The sequence below is a fragment of the Plasmodium malariae genome, assembly GCF_900090045.1.
Source record: "Plasmodium malariae genome assembly, chromosome: 5".
Taxonomy (NCBI): domain Eukaryota; phylum Apicomplexa; class Aconoidasida; order Haemosporida; family Plasmodiidae; genus Plasmodium; species Plasmodium malariae.
In genome coordinates, this window is record NC_041779.1 from 1,850,257 (window position 1) to 1,863,596 (window position 13,340).

General features: G+C 19.0%; 2 protein-coding genes across 2 annotated transcripts; both read left to right on the forward strand.

The window, feature by feature from the left end:
• Positions 1-1,493: 1,493 nt before the first annotated feature.
• Positions 1,494-2,402, forward strand: PmUG01_05044700 (fam-m protein; the record flags this gene model as incomplete). The annotated part of the gene is made up of 2 exons (XM_029003659.1): positions 1,494-1,580; positions 1,710-2,402. 2 exons carry the CDS (start codon positions 1,494-1,496, stop codon positions 2,400-2,402), a joined length of 780 nt encoding a protein of 259 aa, XP_028860583.1.
• A 4,367-nt stretch (positions 2,403-6,769) lies between these two features.
• PmUG01_05044800 (fam-l protein) lies at positions 6,770-7,756 on the forward strand (the record flags this gene model as incomplete). Its single annotated transcript, XM_029003660.1, has 2 exons — positions 6,770-6,856; positions 6,983-7,756. 2 exons carry the CDS (start codon positions 6,770-6,772, stop codon positions 7,754-7,756), a joined length of 861 nt encoding a protein of 286 aa, XP_028860584.1.
• Between the last annotated feature and the right edge of the window lie 5,584 nt (positions 7,757-13,340).

Genomic DNA, 13,340 nt, shown 5'->3' on the forward strand with positions numbered 1-13,340 from the left:
TATATAAGTATCTTTACGTACATTATCTCTGATTTTTTATGTTTATTATAACAATGAAAATGTAATAGCATTATGTTTTTTAAATATATTACTTTGATACTTATTTAAAAAATTATATTTTATTCAGTAATTTTTACTAATTTTAAAATTACTCACATTCAAGCTATAAAAATTTAATAATAATAATAATAATATAAAGAAATATCACAAATGATTACAATAATTTTATGTGTATTGCTTTTATAATGTTTATATTATTATATATAAAATATAACAATGGAAATATTGAGGGTAATATATTTTTGTTGTTAAACGTATTCTTAATAAAATATTCTTTATTTACATATTTATGTAGGTTTATTAATCTACACCTATGAAACTCATTACCACAATAATATTTTTAAAAGAATAAATAAAAAAAAATATATTTATTTTAAAATTATAAATAGAAAAATTAATAAATCACGTATTTTAGTATAGTATATTGTTATACTTTGTAATTTAATATGTACATATTATATACTGCATATTATTTGTGAATTTATTTAATTTGATATATTTATAAATTAATGAAATTTCATAAAATATTTCTATATAAGTATTACATTTAATCTTTTTTCCTCTTTTTATTTATACATTATTATTAATTCTAAATATATATAATTAATTAAAAAAAAAAATAAAAAATTACGTAGTTAAATGTATCTATTTATAATTTAGAAAAAGAATAAGTTTAACTTAATTTAAATATGAAATTTTTAAGAATTATAAAGCTTTGATAAAAAATATCTCTTTATTCACATTTGGAATACATATACCTTTATATATTAAATAGCTCCATGTAAATATTCCTTTTATAAAAAAGTATACTCGATAAAATATTTTATGTACTTAAATATGAATTAGTATATTTGTTATAATTAATATAGCATAATATGTTTTTTTATTATTATAATTATTATATTATAATAATTAATATTTTATTTAAAATAACTTTTTCTTCAAGAGTACAAAGTTCATAAAATTAGAATTATTAATTTGATAACAATCTTAATATTTAGAGAAATATATAATGTATATACTCTCTACATTCTATATAGTAGATAAGCTCAACATTTATATATAATAGAAAATGATAATTTTAATATATAGTTCACAATAAAAATGAATAATAAAAAATTATTTAATTAATGTACTACATTATATATATATATTTTATACTTTAAGTATTCATGAAATGATTAAAATTATTTTATTTTAAAGGGTCATTTTTTTTATTTAGATTAAAACAAAAATTATATAATATATTTTTAAAGTTATTTTACTTTGTATATGCTGTAAAATATGTATTATATATATGCATATAACAAGCATTTAAGAAGAAATAATAAAAATAAATACTCAAAAAAATATAGAATAAATTATTAGTAGAAGTATATTGTTGTTAATTTTTTATTCTGTTAATAAAATAAAAAATATAAAAAATTTATGCGATGAAGGAAAAAAAAAGTTTTCCTATTATTATTGATGTTGCTGTATATCTCCTATTAACATGGATATGCCTTTTTAGCTATGAACTTGTATACCCGCATAACTTAATGATAATTGCTTTAATTATATTTATAGTGTATTATATTTTTATTAGTACTGTTTTTTTGAATTATATTCTTTATTATTTTTAATACTGAATATCAATTTTTTTCTTTTAGAGTGGATTTAGTGAATACACGAATGAAAATTGCTATCTTGATAAAATATCAGACACAAGAAATTACCGATTACTAGTAAAATATAATCTAGATAATTCAAATAAAGTATGCTTAAAAGAAAAGTTTCGAAATAATGGAGTGAACGAAAAAAAGGATATATACAATAACAAAAAGGGGACCAAAAAAAAAAACAAGTATTCAAGTAGAAATTTATTAAATAAGGAAAAGTTCTATACAGAGGTTATTGATTATAATAACGGAATGTTTGATGGAAAGCATTTCCATTTTGAAAAAAAATGGATTAAGAAAAGAAATTATGATGATTTTGTTGAAAAAAAAAGAAGAATTTGTGATATATCTTTGAAAAAAATAAAATTTAGAAGTTACGGATTTGGTATTGTGTTATTTTTTTTTTTTTTCTTGTTTGGAATAGGAATACCCCTATCGCCTAGTTTTTTATCGCTTTTGTATGCTACAGCGCAAGAGTTTAAAAGCAGTGCATTGGGGCAATTTTGTATGAATGTTTTAAAAAAATTGTCAATAAATATAAAAGATCTACCCTATCTTTTTATAGTATTATTTGTTGTCTTTATGGTTATGTTATCTGTTATGCTTATAATATCGGTTTATAAGATTTTAAGAAATAATGAAAAATATAATAAAATTAATTTAATGAAGGAGTATAATGAATAGAAAAAAATATATATCCTTATGCAACTAAGTCCTTATTATGAAGTAATAACAGTAATATTTTTAGTAACATAATTATTAAAAATACAAAAGTTCTTGAAATTTTATAAAATCACTTACATGTATCTCATGAATTTGATAAGGAATAGTAATAATATTTGTTCTTTTATTTATGGATTATAATGTTTTAACATTTTTGAATTTATAATTTAATGTAATATTCAAGCTTAATTAAATATACTACTCATAATATATATATTTGTGTATTATGGTTGACTTCTATGAAGTATATATGTTTATACATTATAATTAATATACATTAGTACAATTCATATAATTTTTTAGAATTATGATAATTTGTATTTGTAACAAATATGTTTTCTTTCTATTTTATATCTTTTTCTAGTCTAATGTTATTATATGCTCAGGTTTTTAAGAATATGTATTATTTAAAGTTAAAACTAGATTGATCTTATTTTGTATTTTTCGAAGAGTTTAAATGTATTTTTGTATATTCATATATATATATATATATGTTATTAAAAATGAATACTTAATAATATTATATAAAATATATTCTACAGGAATGTACAACAAACATATTTATTGAAAAAATTATTTTAAGGGGCTTTTAGTTCTTTATTAATACCATAAGTGTTAAGTTATATATATATAATAAAACAATATACCTTTTTAATTATGGATTATTAATAACTACTTACTAATATGGGAATTATAAGTAGATACAATTAAATGATAAGGTAATACAATTTATCATTTTATTATTGTGTCTAATATTACAATTAATTCAATTTTGTAGAATTTACTTAAGTATATATTATACTAAAAATTTCTGTATAAATAAGCTAATTATTTTTGTATATCATTAAAAGTTTAAATTAATTAGATTTAATTATATATTAGTTGATAACATGTTAATACTCCTTTTTTTTTTTTTTTCTTTTTTATATGTTATATGTGCACCTATCTGTCATTTAACATCTCTTTTTTATATCATAATTTCTTCTTATTTTATTAATTGATACAAATTTCAAATTATTCATGAATTTTATTCAATATTTCTCACAAACAATTTTATAATAAATGAATCAGAATATTTTCTCTAAATAAAAAATTATAGGTATTTGTTTGTAGTATAAGACAGAGCTTTTATTTTTAACAAAAAACGATATATTTAGTATGCTATCTTTTGAATTCCAAAGAATAAGTAATTTTATAACTATTATATGTTTCTTTTTGATTATCAGGAAATATTAAGAATAACTCGCGAGTATTATCAAATGGAAATTATGAAGATTTTTAATAAATAAATTTTCTTTTTTTATTTACCTTAATGAACTCTCCCCCTTTTTAAAAATGAGTGTTGTGTTATTTTGTATAAAACACTAATATTTTTTTTCTACACTATAAATAAGTATAGTTGATTTGTTTTTTAATAATTATTTTAATGTTAATAAAAGTTCAATTTTTCTTTGATTTTATTTATGTATACTTTATTTTGAATATTTCCTGTAATTGTTATCTTATTATTTTTGGAATTTTGTATAAGTTAGAAAATTTATTCTGAAACATTGTTATCTTAGTTTTATGCTTTTTTCAGGATATAATTGTACAAGAGTCATAATATCTTACATATTTTCATTCCAATAAGTGCAAATATAATAATATTCATAAAAATATATTTATGATATTTTATTAATAATATATTTTTATTCTCTATCTGCAATATAGATACTTTTACATTCATGCATTTTAAAATAAGAAAATTCATATGTTCGAGAATCATTTTTTTGAATATAGATAAAACAAATTAAAATAACATTAAATATACATTTATTTATGTTATGATAATTCTTCTAAATAATGTGAAGTATGGTTCTTTTTACATAATTAACTACATTAATTCTAGTTATTATATGAAAAACAAAATAAAATCTATGAATTTTTTTTGGAGTGTCATGTATATCCTTTTTAATATGTAAAGAAAAGATATTAAAATATGTGTTTATTAACGCACTATCAACAATATTTATACGAGAGTATAATAATTAAGCTACAGTATGCTAGCTTTTACATAGTGTTATCCTTTATTCAATATATTATATTATGTGCCTTTGTAATCATAAACCTAATAATAATATGCTAATCATATTAATTATATTTATAATTATTTAAGTACTTAATAAAATCTTTTTTTTTTATATTATTGTAGTAGTACATATTTCACAATAAAAACTTTTAGTGAGACATACCATGAAATATGTATACATGTAAAATTCATAGTTATAGGAATAAATAAAAAGTTTCAATTAATATATATTTATTTTTTACAAATGATTGTTGTTTATGTATTATAATGTCCTGAATTTTTTTTTTTAATAATAACCAGAAAAATATTACAAAATTTTCTTAGTTAAATTATTAAATGTAAATTATGCATAAACTAAAATATATTAATTTTTATGTAAATAAGCAATGTTTAGCAATCGTTTGTGTTTTTTTCTATCGTTGCATATTTTATAAGAATAATGTTTTGTATATTTAGAAGTTTATAAAAAAGGAATTTTAAAAATAAATGAATTTTGTGTTCTCATAATTCTCCTAATAATACCTGAAGATTATAATTTTGAATAATTCTATGTGGATACAAAAGGGTATGGTATAGCTCAGGAAAAAGTGGATAAAGAGGAAATAGAGAGAGAATTACACATATATAGATATAGAAATATAAGTAGAGAAAAAAAAAAATAAAACAGATAATAAAGAATGTGAATAATTAGGTTTAAATGCTGGTATTTATTTAGGAAAATTGTTGTAAATTTATACTAAAAAAATATTCATAATAATATATAGCCCTAAGAATTATTTGTTTTATTTATTGTGAATAATTAGTTCTTAGTTATTTTTTGGGTACATTCCTTCATAGTTATATAATAACATTTTAAATACATTTTATTCTTTTTTTTTTTTTTTGAGATATTTACGATTTTATTATTTTGATATTTAATAATTTATTTTATCAACATTTTAAAATAAGATATTGCTTTTAAAAATTGTCCAAATAAAATATGTACTATTTATAAATATTAATTAACATATAATAATTTGTAAAAATTATCGTTTTATATTAGTGGTAAGGGATCAGTTTAGTTACAAAAAATAGTCTATTCTCATTAATGTAAATTAAATTTCTATACAAAATGCTTGTTTCAAATTATTATTATTGTGTAGTATAATGCTCTACTATAAAATGAATGAATGCGAATATTTATTATCAGAATTAGTTATTTGTTCATTCAATTACTATTTATAAAAATGACTTGAGTATCCATGATATAATAAATTTATAATAAAAAATAATGGAATTATATCTTAAAATATATAGGTAAATAAATATTGAACTGTGCTTGTACTGATAACGAAATATTTAATACTAGAATTACTTTTTTTGTTTTTTCTTTTTTACTACTTTACATTAACCAGTGTTCTAAATATATATATTTAATTAAAAAAATTAATTAATTTATTAAAAATTTTTATAAACGTTACATTTAAAAGTAATTACATGATTTAACATTAATGAACAATTATCACTTTTTAATATTTTTATAAAAAAATTAAAAATTAATGTTTATTTTTATAATGTGAATTATTTTAATGATTTGGAAGTATGATATAAATAAGATTGCTAAAATATATAATATACCATAGAAACTGAAAGTATTTTTATTAATATATAATGAGAACTTGTATAAAATATTTCCTTCTTAATTTATTATTACTATTATTATATTGTTGTGATTTATATTATTTAAAAATAATAACATGCTTTTTTAAAATGTATTATTTTTTAAAATTATAAATGATAATAGAAAAACAAAATTAAACTTGTTTATTATTTGCTTAATATAGAAAACAGGAAATTATCTTTATTCTATATATTCTATACATTCCATATTCTACATAGTGTTCTTTGAAATATTAAGAAATCTTATATTTTTTTTTATTTTTTTATTATAGTGTTTTAATAATGAAAACAATTTAATTATGCTACTACGTTAAAATATACCTATTTAATATTTAGAATAAATATAGAGTTTTCATTTTAATAATAGTTAGTTTTTAATAATAAGCATAATATAAATACCCTTTAATATAATTTTAATCTTATATTATTTTGTCTATATTAAACAAAATATTATAGTTTCATATATTTTATTTTTTACAGAAAAAAAAAAATTAAAGAAAAATTAAATAAACAAATATTTATACTTCCTTTTATCGTTAAAAAAATATTATATTATTTTCAATTTTTATTTTAATATATTACTGTAGTGAATATTCATATAATGGAGGAAAGAATGAAACTATTGTTTTTAATTAAAATTGCAACTTTTATTCTTTTATCTTGTAAAAGCAACTTTACAAGTGATCTGGTATTATAATATCATTTAAGAATATTTGTATTATTCAGATTTTTCTTATTTTATTTTTATTAATAACGTTTTTTTGGCAAGAAATTATTTATTCCTTAAATGACTAATATTTTCTTTGTTTTTTAGAGTAAGTTTAAAAAATATATAGATGAAAACTGTAACGTAATTAGAAAATTAGATGTAAGAACTTATAGATTACTGACAAATTATAAGCAGGATAAGAATTCGTGTAACAAGGTATTAAAAGAAACGACACTATATAATGTAGAAAACGAGAAAAAATATATATACAACAATGAGAAAGGAGACAAAGGAAAAAATAGAAAATCGTATGGATGTTCACTCAGTAATGAGGGAAATCATAAACTAGATATGAAAAATAAATTTTGTATTTTTGAAACAAAAAAGTATTCCTATTTAGAAAAAAAAATATTCAAAGAACTTGATTATGAGAATTTTCTTAAAAACAACCATATAATTAGTGATAAGTTGTACAAAAGAATAATACTTAAAAAATATGGTTTACAAATTGCCATTCCTTTATTATTGTTTTTGATATTATCAATATCACTGATATTAGATTTATTTGTGGGTTATGGCCTTGTAAATATGTTGAAGAATATATTAAAAAATCTTGTTGGTGTAGATTATTACAATACAATAGCACAAAATTTTTATAATGCTGTAGGCCCTTTGGCGAATTTTTTCAAGGCTTTTTTTGTAATATATATAGCAGATGAGAGCAGAACTGTAAAAAAATTACATACAGCGAGTGGTTTATTTGGTATTCTAATATATTTCTTACCTTTCGTTATATTAGGTGTCACAATTATATCAGGAATTATTTATTATCACAAAAAAGTTAAAAAATTTGAAAAAATTAAATTCAGGAAGAGATAAAGTGAATGGTAAAAAAAATGTTTGTTTTTATAATAAAAATGTTCATATAAGATAGGTTGTGTTATAACTTTCGATATAAACTTATTAAGCATCCTCATTATTGATTAAATATTATAGACACATTTACATATTTGTGTACTACTTTACACGCAAGACTAAAAGTTCTTATTTTTTAGTAAATTTGAACATCTTAATACTTTTTAATACCTATTATAAAGTATTTTACGGACTAAATACTTTTGTTATAATATATATTTGTATAATTTAAATAAATTTTTATAAAAAAATATATCGGAGCTTCAAAATTAATATAAGAAAGCACAAATAATATAATGTTATTGAATTCTTGTGATAAATTATATTTTAAATAAAAAATGTTTCTTTTTATTTTATATATTTGCTCTAGGATAAAATGATTATTATTTCAGTTTATTAAGAAAATAATATTATTGGTTCTAAATTTGTAATAAATGTGTATTTATTGTTATTTAACGAAAGAGAGTGAATATATATTGTTGTGTTTATATGTATACATATATTTGTTTTAATAAATAAATATCCTAATATACGTTCTATAAAATATATTTTATTTGAATTATATAAGAAGTCAAGATTAAAGTAAAAATAATTTTAATTCACTATTTTTATTCTTTGGACAATATAAATTTGAATTTATATATATGTAATAGTGAAGTATCATTAGTAAACATAGAATAAATATATTTGTTTACCAAACTATAGATTCTGTATCTTTACAATTAAAATGAAGATTTAGTATAATTTATTTTTACAGTTAATTTGCTGTTAATTATATTTTGATAGACCATTTAAATATGTATTATAATGAAAATATGTAAAAAAATATAGTATATACTTAATGTTATTTTGTACATTATTAAAATTTTAAATAGATTATTTAAATGTAAGCATACATTAATAGATAGAATATAAGACAACTTTTTTTCATTTTTCGTAAATAGTAAATTTTAAAATATATGAATACCATTGGGAACAGTTGAATTATCATTATTTATAATAAAAAAAAATATTTTTTTTTACAATAATATAATAATGTATAGGTAAATTTTTATATATATTTACTATTTCACATATATATAAAATGTGGAGTAAGGCATAAATAAAATTTTAAGGATTTATATTGATATGAATATACTATATTGACAGTTAATAATATATTTACATTTCTAACGCTCGTATATTAAATAAAATGAAATTAAAAAAATATATATATTATGTATTTTTTGATAATTCATAGGTATTCAACTTTTGCTTTTGTTACATAAGTTTTAATCAGTGGAATTTAAAATTTACAATATTTTTTTTATAAGATTTAATTAAATAAGTGTAATGTATACCATTTTATAAAAGAAGAGTTAACCATTAATTCCTATGATCTAAATTCATTAAGTAAACAGCCTCTTTTATGGATTTAATTGAATATTATTATATAGAATTAATATATACTTTAGTTATTACATTTACATATGAAAAAAAAGTATTGTTTATTGAATGAAATAGCGCATACATACTTTTTCCTTTACAAAAATATAATAAAGAGATAGTGAGTATGAGAATTATATAAACGAATTATTCTTCGTAGTGAAAGTGAAGTGATTTTTTATAAGAATTCCAATATTATGTATTTATATGTATTTTTGTTTTATAATATTAGGTATTAATGTATTTTATTAAAATATTTTCTTATACGTATAAATATATATGTGTGTAAGATATGTACATTACAATAAAATATAATGTTTTTTTTTTATCTGGTTTTGAATTTTTCTGATATATTTACGTTTACATATGTTTAACAAATTTATATTTCTGATTTAAATGTACACGAAAAACATTCTTTACTTTTTTACTTCCCGCTTTCAACTTGCTTTTTGACTTAATTTTTTTTTGTAATTAATATTTGAACAATTACAATTATAGAATGAAAAATAATTAAATTTTAACGAAATTTCCTTGTGTAATAATATTTAAAAATATGGCATACAGTTTTCATTTTACCATTCTGACATAAATATTCAATTGCTAATATAACACTAAAATTTCATTGTAATTGTTTTGAAATATATAACTGTAAAACTTATTTTATTTTCTGAAATTTGTGTATCAATTCCATTGTATCCATAAGTATTAAAGGTAAGTGCACGGTAAAATTTTAATAAATATAAAAAATGAGAATTGTGTGAATTAACATTATGCATATGTGAGCATTAAATATAGGTGTGTCATGGAAAATAAGATTTATTTATTTAAGTTAAATGTATCTCTATCAAGAACACTTATTAAACTAGAATGGAAGATACTCTGAAAAAGGAGAGAATAGAGAAAAGGTAATACTATATCTGACAAGGCCATGCAAAAGTGACTCCAAGAAAATCAAAATAAGAAAAATAATAAAAATTAAAATAACATGAAATACAATTAATAATTGTATAAAATATATAAGTATAATTGAAAATTTTTAAAACACTTCTTTTTTTTCCTTGTCTTTCTATGTTAAGACAGTACGTACAACAATAGTTTTCTAAAAACTTAGATAGATATATATATAACTGTTTAATACAAAAAAAAAAAAACAGAAAAATAAAGGAAGTGTAGCTGCTTACAAGAATTTAATATATATATTTTTTTTTGTTTAGTTTGTAAGAAAGACTACATATCACCAAAATAAGCCTCTAAATATGTAATTTCTTGGGAATTATGTTCGTAAGAAATGATAAAATTTCAAAGAATTTTTATGTGTCGTGCATGCTTCTATACCATGTATATACATGTATGGATATGTGTGTATATAAGCACATGTTTGTATGCTAATGTATATACATACATTTCTTAGGATGATGTATACATATACATATTTCCAGACATGTGCTTTTCTATACTTCTTAAAATTCATATTTATTTTTATGACTATTACAGTACTTTGACATATAAGACAATGTTATCAATAGTTTTAATGTGAGAATCTTCTCCTGCACAAAATGAATAAGAGAAAATTAAAACAAGCAAACGTAATAAAATGAATTTTACATGACATGTTTTATCTATTTTCTCTTATGACATTTTTTTGGGAATTTCTTATAATGATCAAGATTCTTATATATATACTTAAATTTTTTTTAAGTTGTTGCCTCCGCTAGAAGAATATTTTTTTAAAGACGCTAATGTGTACTTAAAGGATTAAAAACAAAATGTATCTAATAAAACATTTATTTTCGAAAGGTGATTATATGCATATAAATATTTGAAATAGTTTGAGTACACAATTGCGTGCATGATTGTATGTGTACATAATATAGCATTATTCATGAGTGAATGCTTATTTATACATAGAACATATATGTATTTTTTTTTTTTTTTTCTACTAGCTTTAATTGGATATTATAGCTTGTTTACATGAAAAAGCTGTAAACAGACGCACATACATATGTATATGCATATAAACTTTTGCATACCGGCAATTAATTTACTTGCCATTTTTCACATTTCCACCTTATGTTTCCATATTGTATATGTGTCCATGTAGATGTTTATGTACATAGGATAGAATGAGATAACTGACAAAACTCTAATATATAGTAAGGGAATATATCACTAATATATGAAGTTTATGGAAAAAGATATTTCTCTTAAGGATGTTATAAAAAGGAAGAAAAAAAAATATACAGGATAAGGAGCCTAATCGTGGCACTGAATAAAATAATTAGTTGCGCAAGTAATTCATTGCAAAACATATGTATTTTATATTACATCAAAATTGTAAATTTACATTTGTTTTCCTTTATTAAAGATTCTTGTACAAGTTTTTAATTATTATATTTATTAGGTGTATTCAGAATGCCCATGGATGAATGATAAAAATAGAAAAGTATAAACTTCAAAGGTATAAAACGGAAACGTATAAATTATTAGTTCATTGGAATGTTATGGAAAATAATTCACATATATGTTTATATGTACGTTTGAGGAAGGTGGGCTTACAAATGTATGCTTATCTGTAGAACATTGTTTACATATATAAAATTATGTAAGAAAATGTACAAAAATAATAATAAAAATATATGTACAAACAAATTACTTATGCGTATATGCATATAATAAATTTATTCATTTGAAACTAAAATAAAAAATAAAACTATAATTTATTTTTTTTCTTTTTTTTTGTAAACATTACATTAGATTAATATACAAATACTTAATGGTTATATGAAAAAATTGAATAGGATTTGAAAAAAATAAATTAATTTGAATAAATACATGGAAGAAAAATTCTTGAGTAGAAAGAAATACATGTACATATAAATTATAATGGTCCTCGTTTTAGAGAATATATTATCATATATATGTTTATGTTGACGTAGTTCATACATTTCATAGTTGTAATAGTACAGTAGAAGATGTATATTAGTTGTATAATAAAAATGATTGCAAAATTATTACTGAATAAAACAATGGAAAAACGATAAATTCACTGGAAATATATATGACTTACATTAATTTTTTTTTAAATATATTAATGAAATTAAAAAAGTCATATATGCTATTATTATCACAACAATAGTAAAATCTGCAGTTAGAAGAAACATACTTTATTAATATAAAAAGGGATATATATGAGAAATTATTATTACAAGTGACAACAAATATACCAGATTTAAATAAGAATTAATGGATTAATATGAATATATATATATGGGAATTTATATATGTAATCTTATAAAATATATATTTATATTTAATATTACCATAAATTTATATCGTATACATTTACTTGGGTACTAATTAAGTACTGCAAGAAAAAATGAAAATTATTTATTTACAATTCTTTTACTTTTTTGAATATGCATAATTATTTAATTTAAATTGATATGAATATATTTAATTAATATAGCATGAATAAAATAATTAGAAACAACAAGAATAAACAAAAAAAAAATTAAATGCATTAGTTACAAGAAAATTAAGAAAATAATTACTAAAAAGTAGCTTATGTGTTCATATTATTATTATAACTATTTAATCTTGATAATATGTTGAATTTATTATTAAGTTACGATGTTACTCTTTTTTGTATATACACAAATTTGTACATTTTGTGAAAGGGTCATCCAAATAAAAAAATCATTTAAATGTCTTGAAGCATGAACCTTATTAATTATGTTTATATGTGAATACATATATATTTATGTAGTATGTATAAATACGAAAAACTGAAACAAAATAATAATTATCTTATTATTCTGTAATATTTCAGGGAAATGTGTATTATGCAGAATATGGGAAATTTAGGGATACTCTATATTTAATTTTAATCAATCACATTTTAAAAAAGTAGTATACTTGCACAAATTAGTATCATTTTATTATTATATAATTAAAATAACGTATTCATGGTATTATATTTTTATAATTATCTACGTTTATTATATTAAACAAACGGTATATAATACAAATTTTTTTGCTTTTATAGATATATTTCATTAGAAATCTAATTTATTTTATTTGAGTTAGTTACAAAGATGTTTTAATGTAATATATTATTTTAAAT